Consider the following 21542-nt stretch of genomic DNA (forward strand, 5'->3'; position numbering starts at 1 on the left):
CATTTGAAGTACTGCGTGCAGTTCTGGTTGCCCTACTATAGAAAGCATATTATTAAACTAGAAAGAGTTCAGAGAAGATTTACTAAGATGCTACCTTGATTGGCAGGTTTGAGCTATAAGGAGACACTGGATAGCCTGGGTTAATGGGAACTGCAGATGCTGGAGAATTCCAAGATAATAAAATGTGAGGCTGGATGAACACAGCAGGCCAAGCAGCATCTCAGGAGCACAAAAGCTGACGTTTCGGGCCTAGACCCTTCATCAGAGAGGGGGATGGGGAGAGGGAACTGGAATAAATAGGGAGAGAGGGGGAGGCGGACCGAAGATGGAGAGTAAAGAAGATAGGTGGAGAGATAGGGAGGGGATAGGTCAGTCCAGGGAAGACGGACAGGTCAAGGAGGTGGGATGAGGTTAGTAGGTAGCTGGGGGTGCGGCTTGGGGTGGGAGGAAGGGATGGGTGAGAGGAAGAACCGGTTAGGGAGGCAGAGACAGGTTGGACTGGTTTTGGGATGCAGTGGGTGGGGGGGAAGAGCTGGGCTGGTTGTGTGGTGCAGTGGGGGGAGGGGACGAACTGGGCTGGTTTAGGGATGCAGTAGGGGAAGGGGAGATTTTGAAACTGGTGAAGTCCACATTGATACCATATGGCTGCAGGGTTCCCAGGCGGAATATGAGTTGCTGTTCCTGCAACCTTCAGGTGGCATCATTGTGGCACTGCAGGAGGCCCATGATGGACATGTCATCTAGAGAATGGGAGGGGGAGTGGAAATGGTTTGCGACTGGGAGGTGCAGTTGTTTGTTGCGAACCGAGCGGAGGTGTTCTGCAAAGCGGTCCCCAAGCCTCCGCTTGGTTTCCCCAATGTAGAGGTAGCCGCACCGGGTACAGTGGATGCAGTATACCACATTGGCAGATGTGCAGGTGAACCTCTGCTTAATGTGGATTGTCATCTTGGGGCCTGGGATAGGGGTGAGGGAGGTGGTGTGGGGACAAGTGTAGCATTTCCTGCGGTTGCAGGGGAAGGTGGTGGGTGTGGTGGGCTTGGAGGGCAGTGTGGAGCGAACAAGGGAGTCACGGAGAGAGTGGTCTCTCCGGAAAGCTGACAGGGGAGGGGATGGAAAAATGTCTTGGGTGGTGGGGTCGGATTGTAAATGGCGGAAGTGTCGGAGGATAATGCGTTGTATCCGGAGGTTGGTAGGGTGGTGTGTGAGAACGAGGGGGATCCTCTTGGGGCGGTTGTTGCGGGGGCGGGATGTGAGGGATGTGTTGCGGGAAATACGGGAGACGCGGTCAAGGGCGTTCTCGATCACTGTGGGGGGAAAGTTGCGGTCCTTAAAGAACTTGGACATCTGGGATGTGCGGGAGTGGAATGTCTTATCGTGGGAGCAGATGCGGCGGAGGCGGAGGAATTAGGAATAGGGGATGGAATTTTTGCAGGAGGGTGGGTGGGAGGAGGTGTATTCTAGGTAGCTGTGGGAGTCGGTGGGCTTGAAATGGACATCAGTTACAAGCTGGTTGCCTGAGATGGAGACTGAGAGGTCCAGGAAGGTGAGGGATGTGCTGGAGATGGCCCAGGTGAACTGAAGGTTGGGGTGGAAGGTGTGTTTACCTAGGGCATATGAGACTGAGGAGGTGATCTTATAGAGGTTTGTACAATCATGAGAGGCATAGATAAGGCAGATAGCCAACAGCTCTTCTTCATAGTAGGTGAGTTCAGAACTAGAGAGCATTGGTTAAAGGTGAGAGGGGAAGGATACAAAAGGGTCCAGAGGGGCAATTTTTTTCAGAGGGTGGTGAGTTTCTGAAATGGGCTGCCAGAAATAGTGGTGGAGGCAAGTATAATGTTGTCATTTAAGAAACATTTGGACATAGATGGGCTAGGTATGGAGGGTTATAAACCAAACATGAGTGAATGGGATCAGTTTAATTGTGAAAACTGGGCAGCATGGACAAGTTGGGCTGAAGAGCTTGTTACCATGCTATAAACCTCTATGATTGTAGTAATGTGGGACATTGGTCACTCCTTAACCTTAGACCTCTAACAAGTGTCATTCCAGCAAAAGCCATAGCTTCCCATGGCAATGCCAGCCTCTGACCAGCATCTCTCAGTAATGAGGGTGCCTGCCCTTAGAGTCCTTGACCCTTGGGCTCACTACTGGCTACTTGGCTATCTGTGTTCCATTGAATACCCTTGGGCCTTTCTGGAGGAGACATCACAGATCTCCCAGCAGGTAAAACCCTAAACACTTCCATAAAATCCTGCCCAAATAGTACATGCAATTTTTAATGAAATGTAATCATAGCAAGAAATACAAATACAGAGTTACTCCAACTAAAGAATATGGTATTTTTTTCTCATCACGGCTACAAAGTGTACCTAGGCCAAAAATTAATTAATTCATGTTCTGCCTGAGCCTTGGGCCCTTGTCTGTTGATGGTTGTTTTGAAGCTGTTTTCTTTGCAGAAATTTTTGTCAGTGCCCATTTGCTATTGCCTTCTGCTCCTAGAGCCAGGATGAGAAGGCAGATCCCAAGACAACTTTAGTTAGGACAGGAGTTTAACCTATGCTGTTAACATTACTCGGAGCAACACACTAGCCACCTGGACCATTGATCTAATTCACTCCTGACAAGAAATAACACAGTAAACAGACTAACAGGATGATTTTAATCTCAAAAAAAAAATCAGTGCCTTGTGATATAAAATTTTTGAAAATCCCAACTATCCTCAGTCCAGAGATAATGGGAACTGCAGATGCCGGAGAATCCGAGATAACAAAATATGGGGCTGGATGAACACAGCAGGCCAAGCAGCATCTTAGGAGAACAAAAGCTGACGTTTGCGGCCTAGACCCTTAGGCCCAAAACGTCAGCTTTAGTGCTTCTGAGATGTTGTTTGGCCTGCTGTATTCATCCAGCTCCACACTTTGTTATCTTCAGCCCAACTATTTCTAGGTTTAATCAAAGTTAGGGAGGGGCTGTTTGGGCATTTTAATTGATGAAATGAAGCTACCTGCCTCAGATTTAATCTGTCCTTCATGTGTAACCCTGACCTGGCCTCCAGAAACACAGCAGCTCAAAGGAGATGATATGGTATCTTTGCTATGACATCTTTCAGCAAGTGGCTTGTGGTCTGAGAAGAACAGAGGTGATTCCCCTGAACTCCCAAGTTTACTTTGTGCCTTTCCATTGGGCCCCCTGACATTAGAGCACACTTCCATTTGAGGATGAGTGCCTCCCCTTGATCCTGGGAACTGGGGTACCAGATTTCAAGATCAAACCAAGAGCAGGATCAGAACCTCCTCAATAGAATCAAAGAGCACCGATTTTTTTTAAATCTACCTCACAAGAAGAGTAAAAACTCCACCTGTAGGGAACTAAACATCTGGTTTCCTGGAAACTGGTGCTTATCTCCCCACCCACTACCCCTGCCAGTCCCCTTAGTTAATCATCCACAGTCAGTACCAGAGCCTGAAATTCTGTTCGTTCCTCCTGACAATATACTATTTAACTTCAGCCTCAGGTAAAAGCTCCAATTGGCACCAGTCTGCAGTTTCTATTACTATAGTTTATCATAGCTTATTGGGATTGAGATTTATATTATTTTGCTTTTGCAATTGGTGGATAAAGAAGTAATTTCTGTAAGTTCCTAGTATCAAATGACCATATGTAGCACAAACAGACACAAAGGAAAGCCTGCTGTAAATCCACGCCACCTCTGTGTGATACCACAATCACTAAAAAGCACCAGTGCTTTTGTGTTATATTATGTTTTGTGCTCTCTCAATACACTTACTGAGGCAGCATTGTGGCTTACTGGTTAGCACTGCTGCCTCGTAACACCAGGGACCTGAGTTCAATCCCACCCTCAGGCGACTCTCTATGTGGAGTTTTCACATTCTCCCCGTGTCTGCGTGGGTTTCCACCAGGTGCTGCAATTTCCTCCCACAGTCCAAAGATGTGCAGGTTACGTGGATTGCCAATGCTAAATTGCCCATAGTGTTCAGGAATGTGCAGGTTAGGTGCATTAGCCGTGGCAAATGTAGGGTTACTGGGATAGGATAAGGGGATGTGTTTGGGTGGAATGCCCTTGAGAGTTGTTATGGACTTGTTGGGCCGAATGACCTGTTCCCCACACTGGGGATTCTAAGGAGGCATGATTTTTCACCGAGGTCATGGTGTTCAAGAGGACTTTGGATGATTATTTGAATAAAATAATGTGCATGGGGATGGATAAAAAGTGAGAGATTAGCAGTAGGCAATGATGTTTATTTGACAAGCCACACAGTGGGGAGAACGATCACCTGTTGCATTGTAACTCTTCCGTGATAGTGTCAGAACAATTTTTGGCTCTGCAAACCCAGCATGGAAGAAAGTGCCCAGAACTTTAAATTCTTATTCCTTGGGGAGGGCTTTTAGGATTGATAGCAAGCAACTCGAGAAACACTACAGAAGCTCTCCGTCCACGCACTGGCATTTTGTTCAAGGTGCTTTTTTTTAAGAAAGTGAAAAAACAAAATAAACTGTCCTAATCTCTCTCACCCCATCACACCTGCACACACATCCACTCCTCATCCAACTAGCCTACACTCAAAATACATGGGGCCTGCGGGAGAACCTACCTTCGTAAATCCCTAAATTGCTTGGGTAAATTTACTCACAAGGGTGACCAATCAGAGAAAAAGCCATCCCATAAATAGAATGGAAAGAAGTGGTGAGGAACGGCTTCTGCATTTCACAGGCTGGTTCTCTGCTGTGATTGCTGCCTGACAGAAACCAGCTAAGTGTCAACTTGTCAGGCAGCAATGGGATTGTTGTCACTGGCCTTAACAACCTTGTGATTCAGAATAATGAAGACAAGCTAAAGTGTAATCTCTGTTTTCTAGTACAAGCAAGACGTTACACATATAATGCCAACTTGAGCAGGATACTAGATAATGTCAAGGATCATGGAACGATAAAAAACAAAAGCAAAATGCTTCTCATGCTGATGCTGTAAACTGTAAACATCAAGTGCTGGATCCACTGAACCAGTCAGGCAGAATCTAGAGAGAAAGCAGAAACTGCAGATGCTGGAAAATCTGAGATAACAAAGTGCAGAGCAGAATCTAGAGAGAAACAGTTTTAGGTCATTGAACTATTATCAGAATTGTAAGAAGTTAGTAACTTAATAATTTAGAAATAAATAGAGGACCAGTGAAATACATTTTTGGAAGATTAGGACCAAAGTAAAAAGAGTATAAGAAAAAGCAGTACTCCAGTAAAAGAGACAGTTGATACCCTGTTAGAGATAAATCACTTCTCCCTGGAAGCAAGAAAGAATCACTTCTGCTTATCCTTCTACCTCTGTATCTCCTAAAGAAGCATTTCTAACAGACACTGAAGCGCAGATTCTCTGCTATTTAAATTAAGACAATATATGATACAAGATATTCAAGAAACATTGAGGAGAAGCACATCGATTTTAGAAATGTAAAAAATATCGGAATGGAGAATTTACCACCGTTTTACCACAGACGTAAAGCATTAAGGTTAAATGGTGAAAATCCTGCATAGAAACTTGGATTATAAAATTAATCAGCTTTAAAATGCAAATTTCCTCAACACTTATTGGAACAGTTTACCATTTTCATGGATTTATTTTTCACTAACTCATAGAAACTAGATCCAAAAGAATTATAATCTTTTAACTTATTCATAAGGGTGAAAAATATAAGAATAGGTTCAATATTATCTACTTCACTAGAATATAAAATGTTTCGATACAGCATTGACTTTAGCTGTAGCACCAGAACTAAATCATGTTAGTTGATTGGATCAATTCAAGTTTAATTTAACAACATCAAGATACAAAATCATAAGTGAGCCAAAATAAGGTTGATGTGTTTGTATTATCAAGATGAAATAATCTTGGTGACCTGCAGCTTAGATTTGACACCGAATCTAATGTTGCAAGTTTAATTTTAAGAGGTCGACTGTTTTCTGTGATTAGATACAATTTTTGCCCATTAACGTCCAATTTGCTATGGCAGGATGCTTTGTGTCAACCACTTGTAAGAATGGATGGAATGTTTCCGTTTGTATTTTATCAAGTGAGACTCACGGTGCCCAGAACCACCTGGTTCAGAGTGACTTTCCTCACTCAATTTTCTGCTCTTCAACTTGTTAATGATGCAACTGGGCTCTTTAACCTCCTCCTCAGGGAATTGTGCAGCAGAAGTGGTGTAAGTGCTCATCACTCCCCGGACCTCCTGATGTTCATGCCACAGGTGCCAGATTTCAAGCCCAACAGTAGACCACTTCAGATACCAAGAGCACACTGTCTCACACTGTGGTACTTGAGTGTTATTGTCAGAAGAAAGGAACGCTTTGTCCCCACTTCATGGACAAGGGCTTGCAGCCTCTGGTGGACAGGATTGTGAAGAGGCGGGTTGTCCTTTTTCCTGCAACAGTTACAGGAGACCAGGTCAGCCCAGGTCAGTACAACGCCAAGGGCGAGATTTGATGTCCAATAATGAAGAAAGAAGATCATTGAACTTCTGTGCTCCATAATCGTGAATGCACCATCTTTTGTCTACTACCTCTCACTTAGGACCACCACTCACTCCATGTCTGCTACTGCAAATGCACCTCACCAGGATTCATAGACTAAAACTCTCATCCTATCGCATGCATTATGTCCGGTCAATGGTTCATACTCAGTTCATCCTCCTAAACTACAAGCTACAAGCTACATCCTCCATCTGCCTTCCTAATCATTTGATGAGACCACTTCACCACTTCTCCTGCTTCTGTATCGTCACTGACCTTTGTTCTATCCACTTTCATCATACACATACTCTCTCTTTGTCACACTGCAGAAAAAATTGGCTCATAGCCAGGTCAAGATGGCAAGGCTGACAGTGGGACAGTGTGTGGTGATAAAAGCCAGGCTTCTCTCGCCTGAAAAGTGGAAGGTTTTTGAATTAGTGGTAGAAAGGTTGACCAAGCATGTGTGTATGGGAAGGTTGGAATGGCCAACCAACTTATGAGATTTATTGTGCTGTGCTGATCTCCTGTTGCCACTAATGCTAACTCATCCTTAATCTGCATAAGCATTTATCTCTATACAACAGCAAATTCCTTCTTTTCTCTCAAGCAGTCACTCGAACCAAGCTGCGAAACTCACCATCAGCTCCACCTTCACCCTCAGATGACATATTTCATCTGCATGCTCGAGAATTTGAGAAATCTCCAACTCAGTGGGTACTCTTAATGAGAGTCATAAACACAGTCTGGTGTGCATATCGTGAACACATCTCTGCAGCTTATCAAGGAAGGAATGTCCTAATTCTCTCTCACTTGGGGCTGCAGAAGTCTAGGCACTCCTCTGACCCTGACTGAAGATGATACCATGGATTGCCTACACAGTTATCCCCAACTGACTTTACTCTCCCTCCACCCCAATAATGAACTGCTCCAATTTGGATTTCATACATGGCCATTTGCTTCAAGCGCATGCACTGTGTGTGCCTTGCAAGCTGCTGCAGGTGTGCCGTTGATATAGCATGGTGCTACACATTGACATGTCTACCCGTTTTAATTGTTCTGTGCTGACCACCGTGATAAGCAGCATGCCTCTTCCACTGCGCTAAAAAGTGATCCGGGCCACGGATGTGGGCATCCTGTCGCTGACCAATGAAGACTGTGCGTGCTGAAAATCAGTGAATGTGTGCTGAGATAACAATGTGACGTATACAAAAGGGCCGACAGCCTTGAAGTAAGTACAAAATGAGTGACTGCTAAGAACATAATCTAAGCCAAAAGCGGCAGCATATGCAGATGCACTAACTGTTGCCCGTCTCTTTGGCTTCCGTGGTATTTTAGCACAGAACGAGAGGTTAACATGGATATGCGTTGTGCAGCACTATGCTACATCAGTATCACATCTGCAGCAACTTGCAAGGCAATTTGCATACAGTGTCCAAAGCAGAAGCATGCAGGCCATAGATGCTCCTGAGTTCCAAATCAAAGTGTCGAAGGGTTGATGTGGCATATAAGTCAGTCCAACTGTCAACATGTTGACCTGTTGAAGCTGATAGCTAACTAAGGCTGACTTGAATGAATAAGAGGTTGAGGAGGATAGCGGCTATCGAGCATGTGGGGACGTTGTTATGAGGAAACAGTTGGATGATAGGCTGGAACAAAGTTTTGGCAAGTGGAAGACACTCAATCAGGATTGTGCTCTGATATACAGTACATGTCAGGAATTTCTACAGCTAGTTTCTCGTGGAGGGGGAGGAGAATTGGAAGTGGTGCATAATTAAAGGTGAGATGGGGTAAAAATGAGATGCAAGTACATGAATATTATGTAGTCACCATACAATGGCAATATTCTCACGTTGTCATTTACGTTTTAGGAGGGAAGTAGCAAAAAAAATGTGTTGAGATCTTATTTCTTCACAATTCTCTGTATTTTCCCACCTTTCTTAACCTTGCCCAGGGGCAGGAACTTGTGCCCATGTCTCCACTTGGCCAATGAAATTGTTCGACGATCACCTTGAAACATGCCTTTTGTTTTTAGGATCCTCTTCTCAGGAACTACTTATTGCCAAGTAACTGAGAAAATTAAAAATGGGTATTTTTATTTCTTATTTAAATATGTTTTGTCATGCACAGATAAGCTTGCTTTCATCAGTTTTATCCATTCAATTTTTTTTAATATTATATAGCCAAAACAGCAGGGGTGTATTTCACTGAGGTTCACACAAATGCAGATGCATTCTGTTATTCACATTAAGGTGCAATGGTGTGTGTGTTGGCGTGTGTGTGTGTGTGTGTGTGTGTGTTGGCATGTGTTGGTGTGTTTGTGGATGGGGTTGAAGAATTTCAAATCTCATTGATACAAATGAAATGTTTTACTGGATAACATCTGATGAAAAGATCCTAGCTCCCATCTTGTGTTTACTTAGCTCATCACAACTGAGACATTAATGGGTTTTGTGGCTGTGTCGACATCAGGGGAGAATAAGAGTAAGCTGCAATAAAGCCCAAGCTCAAATTCTGTCTTCCCAGCAATGCTGTATTTTAAGATTGGTCACAGTTCTGTACCAGGATTATGTAACTGTTAATGGAAATGAGCATTAAATCAACAACTGCAACAAATATCGTCCCTTTAATTTGCAAACTGCCCCAATTTGTTTCACAGGAGCATTCCAAAATAAAACACAATTCCCAATAGATGCCTAACCTGGCACCGTACACATCCCCTTGTACCTCCACCCCTACCACCTCACTACCCTTGCATAATCATCTCCTCTCAGTGCTGACTAAGTGCTTTGGAGCCTTTACCTCTTGCACATTGGGAATTGTAAAAATGGAGCACGATTTTGGCAATGATAAACTCTGCTGTTGCCTATGTGGTTTTCTGGACTGCTTTGGCAGTAATGATTCTTTCTTCAGATGTTCTGAATTTCATTATAAAATAGGGATTCTGACCCAGATTGGGAGGTTTAGGCCCTTGTGTCTCCAATGGTCACAAAGCTGTTCAATGTAGTAGGCTAACAGGCACAGGGAGTGTGTTCCAGAGCTTGGGGTCTAGCCAAATAAAGGCATTGTCACTCAATCGGAGATGCAGAAGAGTTTGATGTTTTGTGAGGCTGGGGGAGATCCAGTGATAGGAAGAGACAACAAAGGATTTCAGAACAAAACTGTGAGAATTTTAAAATCAGGAGCAATCAGTTTTGCACTTCAGAAGAGAAAATTGACATCAATTAATCAGTTAACTGAATTTACTTTTTGCTTTCAACTTTATACTGTAATGTAACTTGTTTTTGTAATAGATGTATTTAGAAAACTGCCAGACGTAACCTCCTTCAATATTTTCAAATCATCCCTAAAGGAACAAATTTCAATGATTACAAGCTGTGCCACAAATAATTGCAATTATTTATTAGTTTTTTTTAGTTGGCATCAGTCACCAAATTGTAGTAAAAGTAAAGCTCTTTTTTGGTCATGTTTTCTAATTTTTAATACTTTGCCCTAACGTTTCTGATCATTTGAAGATCATTTACTTGTGATAATTGATTTTGTTTTAGTATTAAGTATTTATGTTTGTCCAATGATTCAAATGAATTAATTTCAAATTAAGAAAGAATCCATTATCATAAATGAAAAAGGCTGAATTTTCAGAAACTGGCTAAATAAAACTTCCTAAAATTTACATGGTGGGTTTCATTCCATGAGGCCTAGCACGATTTTTCCAAACTGACCTCTCAATACTCTTTGGAGCCCAAGCCATTCATTTCTCTCATTTTCTACAGGCAGTACTATTTACACCTACAGGAATATCACAGAATCCCTGACTGGCATTGTCTTTGAAGCCCAGACATTCACCCTGTCAAGACTACCCTTCACCATGCATACAGTTAAAGACCACCCACAAAGCAAAGCTGGTCAGTGCATATAGATGGCACGGCTGACGCTTCATTGTGCGTACGGTTGCACATTCAAACATCTATTGCTGTTGTAAGAATTAAGCTACACAGATTTCCTGTACCTAGCCTCAGCCCATTTTACAGGCATATTAAACTCAGCAGGTGTGGCAGCAATTGTGAAGATAAAACAGAGGCAACATTTTGGGTCCAGTGATCTTCTTCAAACCCTCTGTCACTGGACACAAAACATTGACTCTGCTTTCTCTGCAAAGTTGCTGCCAGACCTGCTGAGTTTCTCCAGGTATTTCTGAAATTTCCAGCGTCAGCACTTCTTTGCTTCTTGTTTACAACTTACGTTTCCTGTATTCATTGTTGCTGCTTTACGGACCTCAAAGCTGGAAGTCAGTGTGTTGACATGCCAATCAACATGTTTAGACTTAGAGGGAACATTGCCTGCAACCATGTCAACGTGAGTGTTGTCCTGGTCTCAATGCCAACTGTGGCTCAACATTCCCTGTTGTTCAAAGTGTTCATTGTTCAGTAGCTACAAGGATTGTGTATGTACTGTTAGTAATCTTTCAAGAACCCCCCAGATTTTAAGAAAAGTACCGAAAGATTGATATCAGTGTAACATGCTTATTCAAAGAAGGTGGGACTCAACAGAACAAGTAATTGTAGGCTGGTTAGCTTGACACCTGTCATTATGCAATTCTAGGGAATATTTTAAAGGATGTAAAGGCAGAGCATTTAGAAATCCATAATTTAATCAAGCAGAGTCAGCATGGCTTCATGAAGGGAAAATCATTCCTGACAAATATATTACATTTTATTGAGAAGCTAACAAACAGGACAGATAAAAATGAAGTAGAAGCTGAAATATATTCGGATTTCCAAACCGTGTTCAGTGAGGTGCTGTACATAAGAATATATAATAAGCAAAGAGCCCATGGTGTTGAGGATCGTATATTATAGATTTGGCTATGTAATAGAAGACAGAGTTGGGAAAGATGGGGCATTTCCAGGATGGTAACCTGTAACTAGAGGAGTGCCACAGGTTTAAGTGTTGGTGCCACAATTGTTTGCAATCTGTATTCGTGACTTTGATGACCGAAGTTGCCAAATTTTATGATGGCACAAAAATAGGTGAGAAGGCTATTAGTGAACATGACTAACAGAAATCACAAAGAACATAGAAAAATTAAGTAATTGAGCATAAATTCTGGAGATGGAGCGTTATGTGGTAAAGTGTATGGCTATGCATTTTGCCATGATGAATGGAAAAGCTGAATATTATTTAAAGTAGAAATTTGATCGTTCTCGTGCATGAATCAAAAATTCTATTTTCAAAGTTCAGTGAGTAATAGGGAAGGCAAATGGACTGTTGGTCTTTTTTCAATGGGAATGGAGTGTAAAAATAGGGAGGTCTCGCTAAAACTAGTTAGATATAATGGCATTGGAGGAAGTTCATAGATGGTTTACTAGATTGATTCCAGGTGTGGAAGGACTTTCTTATAAGGAAAGGTTGATAATTTTCTCTGTGAGTCATTGGAGTTTAGAACAATGAGAGGAGAACTCTCTTGAAAGACGAAGCCTTGGGGCTTGACAGGTTAGAGGCATAGTTATCATTTTCCCTACTTAGAGAGCTAGGACCAGAGGTTACAGTGTCAGAATATGGGGTTACCCATTTACGGCAAGCACCTCACCTGTGGTTGTAGATTATGCAAATATTTATGCAAGGGGTCTCATAATTTCCTCCCTTACTTCCTACAACATTATGGGATACATTAGATCACGTCCCAGAGATTTATCCACCTTTATATTCTTGGATGTGAGTTTGCTGGCTGAGCTGGAAGGTTAGTTTTCAGACGTTTCGTCACCATTCTAGGTAACATCATCAGTGAGCCTCCGATGAAGCGCTGGTGTTATGTCCCGCTTTCTATTTATCTGTTTAGGTTTCCTTGGGTTGGTGATGTTATTTCTCAAAACTCGCTACCTTTATATTCTCTAAGACCTCCAGAACTTCGTCTTCTGTGATATGAACTATTTTTAAAATATCAAAGTTTATTTCTCTGCATTCTCTAGACTTCATTTCTTTCTTCATAGTGAAAATTGATGCAAAATATTCATTTTGCATCTCCCCCATCTCCTGGGGTTCAACGCAAAGACTACCTCCTTGACCTTTAAGAGGCCCAACCCTCTCTGGTTAGTAAGCTTGTGGATGACACCAAAATTGGTGGCATTGTAGATCATGAAGGAGGTTTTCCAACATTGCAAAGGGATTTTGTTGAAATGGGTCAGTGGGCTGAAAAATGGTAGATGGATTTCAATAAGCATAAAGGCAAGGTATTGCATTTGTTACAACAAACAAGTGTAGGGCCTTGGGTGGTGTTGCAGAACAAAGGGACCTGGGGTGCTAGTACATAATTCTTTAAAGTTTACATCACACGTAGACAAGATGGTTAAGGCGTTTGGCACACTTGTCTTCATTGTTCAGCCCTTTGAGTATAGGAATCAGAATGTTATTTTGAAGTTGTACAGGCGGCCTCTTCTGGATAACTGTGTCCCGTTCTGGTCACCCATTTACAGGAAGAATATTATCAAGCTGGAGAGGGTTCAGAGGAGCTTTACCAGGATGTTGCTGAGTATCGAAGTTTTGAGTTATAAGGAAATGCTAGATAGGCTGAGAGTTTCTTAGTAGAGCGTAGAAGTTTGATGGTTGACCTGATAGAAGTTTATAAAATGATTAGAGGAATAGATGGAATTGATGATCGCTGTCTTTTCCCTAAGATGGGGAATTTCAACACTAGGGGACTCATTTTTAAGGTGAGAGGAGAGAGATTTAGAAAGAACTTAGCAGGCAGTTTTTTTTTCCACAGAGGGTGGTTCACATGCGGAATGACCTTCCCGATAAATGTGAATGTGGGTACAATTACAACGTATAAAAGACATTTGGATGGATATGTGAACAGGAAAGATTTGGAGGGACATGGCCAAGAGCAGACAGCTGGGACCCCCAGTTTAGTTTGAGATTATGTTCGGCATGGATTTGTTGGGCTGAAGGGACTGTTTCTGTGCTGTCTAACTCTATAATAAACAACTTACAGTCAATGAGTGATCAGTGCATTAAACTCTCATCTACTGGATCTGTGTAAATTAAGCCGTGTCTGGCTTGTTGTGATTATTGCTGTAGTGGTCTGTCATGCAGATGTTTCTCCTGATTTATGTCATCTTCCGTCTCAGAAGACTGCTTCCATATTTCTAGCTCTTTGTAGTCCACCACATCCTCTTCATGCCTGAAACAGCTGAGTAGAGCACAGCATGCTAGCAGTTGCAGCATATTCTCTATGAAGTGTACTGCAAGCCCCAACATCATCAGGCTGATTCAAGCATTTCTCATCTTCAGGGCACCTCTTGTCTAATCCACCATGGTCATGATCAAAGAATGGCTGCATTATATTTACATTTAACCTTAATTAAGGTACCGGAGTGTTTCCTCCAGACCCTTCTGTGGCAGTGGCAAGAGCAGGTAGCCTGAAGTCTCCTGGAGAGTTGGCCGGAGGAGGTGAAGGGAGTGGGAGCCCAGCATGGCTAAACACTTAAGAATAACTGTTGAACCAGTAACTTTTTTCTTTATTTTTCTATTTAATACTAAGAAGTACTGTAATATTTAACTTTTAACTTCATTTCTTTTATTTTTCAACTTTATAGTAAGAAGGACTCTAATTTTTAACTTCTCATTTTGTTTCTTAATTTTTCTATGTTGTACCTAAGATTTTGTATCTTAGTACTTTGTACCTCAGATGGCGCTGGGAATGAAGGTACACTTTTCAATGTACTCAAGTACTTCTCTACTTCTTACTTGAGTACATGTGACAATAAAACCTAATTCTAACCCTAACATTCCAAGATTACCTTTACCTGCTACCATCATTCCACTTTGGTCCCCAAAGCCCCATTTGTGATCTTCTACTTGCCTAGACAAAGAACCAAAGTGTTGATAATTTTCCTTTGGAACTGCCTGAAAGGTGTTAAAAGTGGATTCAATAATAAATCTCAAAAGCAAATAAGATAAATACTTGAAAGCAAAAAAAAAATCTGAGGGTTTTGGAGAAAAAGCAGGTGAGTCGAACAGTATTTAGGAATCTTTTTCACAAGGTTGATGCGTGCAAGATGGGCTGAATGGCCGTCTTCTTTACTTTGTCATTCTGTGCTTTGATCACATAGCTTGCCCAGGCATTTAGATTATTTATGTTTATATCAATCACTAACTGATTTGGGTAGAGAACATAGAAGTTACAGACAAGTTGTCGCTGTGTTCTTCGCGTACAAGCATCATAAATCATTACAATTTTTAAAAAAATTATCAAGGATGTTGCTTACAAAAGGAGAGTTCCATTTATTGAACTGGTCCTCAAAAAAAATGTAACCAGCCCACTCAAATAATCAAACATGGACAATTGACTATTAATAATGTTTAAAAATTTCTTTGCCATCTCCACAGAGGAGGATGAATGTTCCAGACATGACAGTGGAGGCTGTGAGCAGCAATGTGTGAACACTTTGGGCAGTTACAAGTGTACCTGTGATCCAGGCTATGAACTTGCGGCAGACAAGAAGAGTTGTGAAGGTAAAAGCTACAAATATTAGTATCAAGTAAGGGCAGATATGCAGCGTCCACCTGTAATTATTTTGCTACTAATAGATTTCAGCTAGGAGTACGTATATGTGCTTGGATTCTCTAGTGATAGAACACTGAGTTCACTTTTAGGTTCAATTTCTAGTCTCATCTAACTTAGATCAAGTAGCTAACACGTTTTCCACTGGGTCATTTGAAACATAATTTGCCTATTCAGAAGGGAATAAGAATTGGCACAACATTTGCTCCTCTGTTCTATAATTACCCTCTGCTGATAAGAGACAGCCAGTGCTGGCAACGAAAAGAAAAATTATGAGCCAAATTATTTTGTTCAGCTCATTTGGGAACCACACAGTCATTAACATTGATCTTTATATTGTTAGTGCCATGTATGTACAAGATTAATTAGTTTTATGACACTTGGTTACATTTTTTAGCAATTTTCCAGTTTTATTTTAATGCTAGCTATCTCCCCTGAAACAGTACCATCCTGTAGGCAGTGACTGATGAAATAGAGGATAAAATTTGCCAGGCAATATGCCTCTGGCCAAATGGGTAATTAAAATGTAAAACAGAGACCATACAGAATGTAATTTACCCAAATGATCACTCTTCACTTGTGACCCTCAGGAGAGGATTTTCATAGATAATTTCATCTAGGACATGGCAGAAAATTGCTACAGAGACCACTAAACCTCAAACAACGATCATTAGAGAGTAACCCAGCCATTTGATTTTTGTTTTCTTATTCTTTGATGGCATGTCAACATCTTTTGCAATAGCAGCATTTGTTGTCCATCCCTAATTGCCCACAATACTGGAGGTCTGTTATCATATATAAGTCAGACCAGGTAAGGATGGCAGGTTGCCTTTCCTGAAAGTCTTTGTTTAGCAGTTGGGTTTTTATGACAATTGAAGCTAATTTCATGTCACCAGTATTGCAACTAGCTTTTTATTGAAGATTAAGTGTATGAATAAATCAATTTCCTCAAAGCAGTAACCTGCACTTCTGGATTAATAGTCGAACAACTTCTAGCAATTCCTATCCCAGAAGCACTCAAATACTAAAATAACTCTATCACTACTCCAGATGAAATCAGTTATTCCATAATGAGTTTAATGAATTACCTTTACAATATGTAGCTTGGTGCCATCCCAAGTACTTTGTTTATTTCAGAGATTTACAATACAGATGGAGGCCATTTTGCCCATCATTTCTATGTTGGTTCTTTACTAGAAAAGTCTAAAACGAGTGCCTCTGCCTTTCTCTGTAGCTACAGAAGCATTTAAACTCATCAAAATGATGTTTAGTTTATGTGAAATCATCGTGACTTGTGTCAAAGAAGTTTGCGATGCATATTAATTTCATTATTATTGATATGCCTTGCAGCCAGTTAAATACATGTTCGATGTTTTGCACAAATTGTATATTTATACTAATTCTATCACTTAGGATCTCCAGTTCATAAAATAAATTTGTCCTTTTTTAATTTTAGCTGCCTGTGGAGGACTGTTGTCAAAACTAAATGGAACAATCACCACACCGGGCTGGCCTAAAGAATACCCTCCGAATAAGAATTGTGTTTGGCAAGTTGTGGCTCCTACCCAATACAGAATCTCTGTGCAGTTTGAATTTTTTGAATTGGAAGGCAATGATGTGAGTACTATTTGCTACCAAATCACACAACTAACATTCATAATTTTGGCTATATCTAATTAACTTAGGCATTGATGGGCAATAATCAGTTTTATTTTAAATATATTAAACTCCTTTGCAGCATTTGCTTATAAAACGTGACAAAAATAATGTTGCACCGTATCTAATTCTAATATAATCTAGTATATAGTGTAATATGCAACATTGGTAATGACTAGGCAGCCAATTATTTACTTCAAGAAGTCTCATGCTGAATTATTTCTGGTGTGTTAGCCAGACTGAGATAATTTGGAATAAGTCAAGCAAGTGAACAAATTACAGATATTTGGGACAAACTGAACATCTCTTTTTTTTTGTGCCGAGCCCTGCCAATATCTATTTTGGACATCATTTAGGAAAATTCAGTTCTATAAGTTTTTTTTTAAACCTTCACTGTGAGAATCTTGGTACTGATCCACTGATATTTCCACGTAACTTGTTTCTTAAATACCTCCTAACATTGTTGTGAGATCAACAGGAACAATGTTGGGGAAAGAAATAATTGATATCTGCTTGCAGGAATTTGCAGCACTTTGGTGACCGTACTTTAGTGCCTGAATTGGATGCAAAATGTTAGGAAGTGTTAGGAAATTTCCATGCTTGCTGCACTCACCTTGTGAGAAAATGCCTCAGATGACAGATATTGTGAGGGTGGTGGTTGCAGGACAGAGATGGCCTGCTGCCCTAGTTGCAAGAGGCAACCACAAGTGTTGCAAAATGCTAAGGTGTACTATTTTTAAGATCAATCATGGTTCACTGGGATGCCTTCTCAGTTCCTTCCTTACATTAGGCCCTCTAGTTCAAATCTCACATATGCCCTCAACTTCTGTTACCCACACATGCATGCATGCTAACACTTGCCAACCCATGGCCCCACCCACCTCCATGCCCCTTCTAGTCCTATGCCAAATTAGTGGCAACTCCATCAGCTATTAAGTCCCCACCCACTTCCAATGGAAGTTTTTGTTGCACTGTAGAAGTTGAGTAGGTCTGACAAGTATTTTTAAAAGGTTCAATTTTTCTATCTCGGGTGTGCCAATGCGTGATCCTCCCTGCTGGGATTGTCAAATCATAATTCACTCTGATGGTCAATTTTTGATATGTTCTGCAGACATACTGAATAATTTAGTAGCAATATAGGTGCAAGTATAATGTGTGATGGGTTCAGGGTTATTGAGCACACAGTGATTAAGAATAAAACCCTGGTAAAAAAGAATGTTATTTACACAACGCATTTTATTGTAGAATATAAGTTACTACTTTTTATTTATTCATTCATGGGATGTGGATTTCACTGTCTAGGTCAAAATTTGTTCCCCATCACTAGTCGTCCTTGAAAAGGTGGTGGTGATGCTGAACTGTCTTATCAAATCACTGTAGTATATGTCAAATAGCTACGCACTTTGTGCTGTTCGGAAGAAAGTTCCAAAATTTTGATTCAATGACAATGAAGGGACAACAAAATAGTTCCAAGTCTATGGCCTGGAATGAGGAACTTGCAGCAATGGTGTTCCAAATCATGATCTATGCTTGTCCTTCCAGGTGGTAGTGGTTATTCAGTTGGAAAGAGCTGTCAAAGAAGCCTTGTTGTGTTGCAGCAGTTCGGCTTGCAGACAGTGCACACTGGTGCCATTGTGTAGCTGTAGTGGAAGGAGTGAATGTTTAAGATAATGAATACGACAAAATGCACTATATAACAAAATGTGAGGCTGGAAGAACACAGCAGGCCAAGCAGCATCTCAGGAGCACAAAAGCTGACGTTTCGGGCCTAGACCCTTCATCAGAGAGGGGGATGGGGAGAGGGAACTGGAATAAATAGGGAGAGAGGGGCAGGCGGACCGAAGATGGCGAGTAAAGAAGATAGGTGGAGAGAGTATAGGTGGGGAGGTAGGGAGGGGATAGGTCAGTCCGAAAGGAGAAAATGCACTATATGCCAGTTTGAAACTTCTTAATTTTTTAAAAACTTTTGGACACGACTACCTGCCAGAATAAGTGATAGTTATCCTGGACAGATGCATTAATTCTTTATTTCAACCATTACCACTCCCTTTGCCTTTGTTTAAGCGTATCTGTCTCATTTAATCTGTCTTGCCTTCCACCCTATCCATAAGAGCATAAGATGTTGGAGCATCAGTACTCCATTCAACCCATTGATTCTGATCCACCATTCAATGAGTTCTGAAAATCCTCAACTGCACATGCTGCCTTTGCCTGATCACCCTTGGTTTCCTAACTAATTAAAAGTCAGTCAATCTTAGCCTTGAATATACTGAGCAAAGTCCCTATAGCCCTATACAGGAAAGAATTCCATAGATTCACTGGCCACTGAGAGAAGACATTCCTTCTCGTCTCTGTTTTAAATGAGCGACCCCTTACTCTGTGATTATGCCGTCTGGTCCTGGACTCTTCTCGCAAGGGCAAACAACATTACCACATTTACCTTGTCATGTCCCATAAGACTTGAACCGCAATCTCAGATCTTCTCTCTTCTCCCTTCTCACCTCTTTTCATCACATAAAATCTGTCACATTCCTATCCTCCTTCAGTTGTGAAGGAAAGTCGTGTTGAACTTAAGGAGGTAACCGTTTCTCTTTCCATTGATGCTGTAAAACCTGATAATTCATCATTTTGTTATTTTTATTTCAATTTCCAGAATCTCAGTATTTTGCTTTTATGTTATTATAACCATCGTGTGTTAGGATCTTGAGGACTCTCCATGATCATAGATTGGTCCATTCTTCTATGCTGTTTCTTTTGCTTCCAACAATGTTCACCTAAAATATTTGAAATATACACATTTGTTAAATCAATGAAGTTGAGTCAATTACAAAAAAAGTTCAAAAGCTTCATAGTATAATTTAGTAACCGATTCATATAAATGTGACCAATATAATTACAATAAACAGAGCCTTTGCATCAAATATCCACATCTTGAGTGATTCTTTAAAGCCTTCTATCAGAAGAATATTGTTGGATCTTCACTCGTTACCTGCCCAGGGAGAAGCTTGAAGTGCTCAGAAATGAATGACCATTTTATTTGCCATTAAGCTTCAAATCAAAGAATTCTACCATAGTTAACAGAAGAAAATTATTCTTCCAATGAATTGTACTGAATTTTCACAATGGAATCACTCTACTATTGATTGACTAGGAGAGAATGATATTTAACTTCAAAACACTTGAACTTCCAATCTAGTGAGGCTGATTACAGTTGTTACCGATTTGTCCAAATGCCAAGCTATTGATTATTTCCCTGCTGTGAGATCTGATGAAACCAGCAACAGGAATAGTTTCATTTGTATAGTGCAATTATTATCGCAAAAAAATCCCAAGGCACATGAAAAGGCATTCTAAATACCGAGCACAAGGTGGGAGGAGAATCAGAAGAGGTAACTGGATGTATTTTCTGTCAGCTTTTGAATATCAGGAGGGACATAACTTGTGGGGTTCGGGGAAATAATTCTGGGATATAATGGAATATATTAGAAACAATGATGGATTTCTAGATAACATGTAATTGCATTCATTTGGTAAAGAAACTTTGTATCTGATGTGAATGGAAACCTTTTTTTTAGAACAACATCATTTTGGAATTAGGGATTTAAAATAATGGTAGATGGGTGTTAGCTACTTCTGTGAAAAGTTTCCTTCTTTTTTCAAAAATAGCCAGAGACTCATTCTAGAACAGCGACCTAATTTATCATTGAGCAGGTGACTGTTGACCCCTGTAATGTTAATGAAAATATGTTTGTACTGTCATGTTTCTGATAGTTAGGATAAACATTGAAGCTCATTAGCTGGGTTTTCAGTTCAGAATAATCAAGGATTGGGCAAAACTTTTTAAATTCTGCCCAGAAGAAACCAGGGTTGAGTTTAGAAGCAAGTTCTGTCTTAGGAGCTCTGGAAATTCAGGAAACAATTCATCTTAGCAGCGGTCTTAGCAAACAAGGAGAGTTTCATTGGGGTTCTTCAAGTTATAAAAGCGGAGAAAGGTTTAAACTCTCAGATTTGTGACAAATTCATGGAAGACATGCCCTCTGAGTTTTCATTGGGATCCCTTTTTATTCTCATACAATCTGTCCAAAGTGTATCCTTCTGGCTCATGTAATGAACCTATCAATAATCCAAGCTAACAAAGTGTGGAGCTGGATAAACACAGCAGGCCAAGCAGCATCTTAGGAGCACAAAAGCTGACGTTTCGGGCCTAGACCCTTCATCAGAAGACCCTTTTCTGATGAAGGGTCTAGGCCTGAAATGTAAGCTTTTGTGTTCCTAAGATGCTGCTTGGCCTGCTGTGTTCATCCAGCTCCGCACTTTGTTATCTCGGATTTTCCAGCATCTGCAGTTCCCATTATCAATAATCCAAGCTATTTTTTTCCTTGCATTTCCATCTGTCACAGATAATAAAACCATAAGAAGTGGGAACAACAGTAGGCCATTTGGTCTTTCGAGCTTGTTCCACAATTCAATAGGATCATGGCTGATTGGATATTCTTCCCATCCACTTTGCTGCATTTTCCCCTGCTGATCAAGAATCTATCTCAGTTTTCAATGTATGCAAAAACTCTGCCCCTACATCTCTCCTGGATCTGTGTGCTAACTTTGTAATTCATGCACAAGTATCTCCAAGTTCCTTTTGTGTTATGGCTTTCTGCAATTTTTCTCTATTTAAATAATACTCTGTTCTTTTGTTCTTCCTTTGAAAAATCAACCCTTCTATTTTTTTCTGAAGAAGGGTCCCAACCTGAAATGTCAGCTTTTCTGCTCCCCGGATGCTGCCTGGCCTACTGTGTTCCATCAG

The 21542-nt window shown here is 40.9% G+C and overlaps 1 protein-coding gene across 5 annotated transcripts in view; it reads left to right on the forward strand.

Moving 5' to 3' along the window:
- The window catches only part of tll1 (tolloid-like 1), a 351886-nt gene that overhangs the window by 257067 nt on the left and 73277 nt on the right, over positions 1-21542 (forward strand). For all 5 annotated transcript variants that reach the window (XM_048544759.2, XM_048544744.2, XM_048544753.2 and 2 more), the window contains 2 exons: positions 14911-15036; positions 16542-16702. In XM_048544759.2, the coding sequence (XP_048400716.1) occupies positions 14911-15036; positions 16542-16702 (287 nt within the window). The remainder of the gene's footprint in view (positions 1-14910; positions 15037-16541; positions 16703-21542) is intronic.

This window comes from Stegostoma tigrinum, chromosome 1 (assembly GCF_030684315.1).
Source record: "Stegostoma tigrinum isolate sSteTig4 chromosome 1, sSteTig4.hap1, whole genome shotgun sequence".
NCBI lineage: Eukaryota > Metazoa > Chordata > Chondrichthyes > Orectolobiformes > Stegostomatidae > Stegostoma > Stegostoma tigrinum.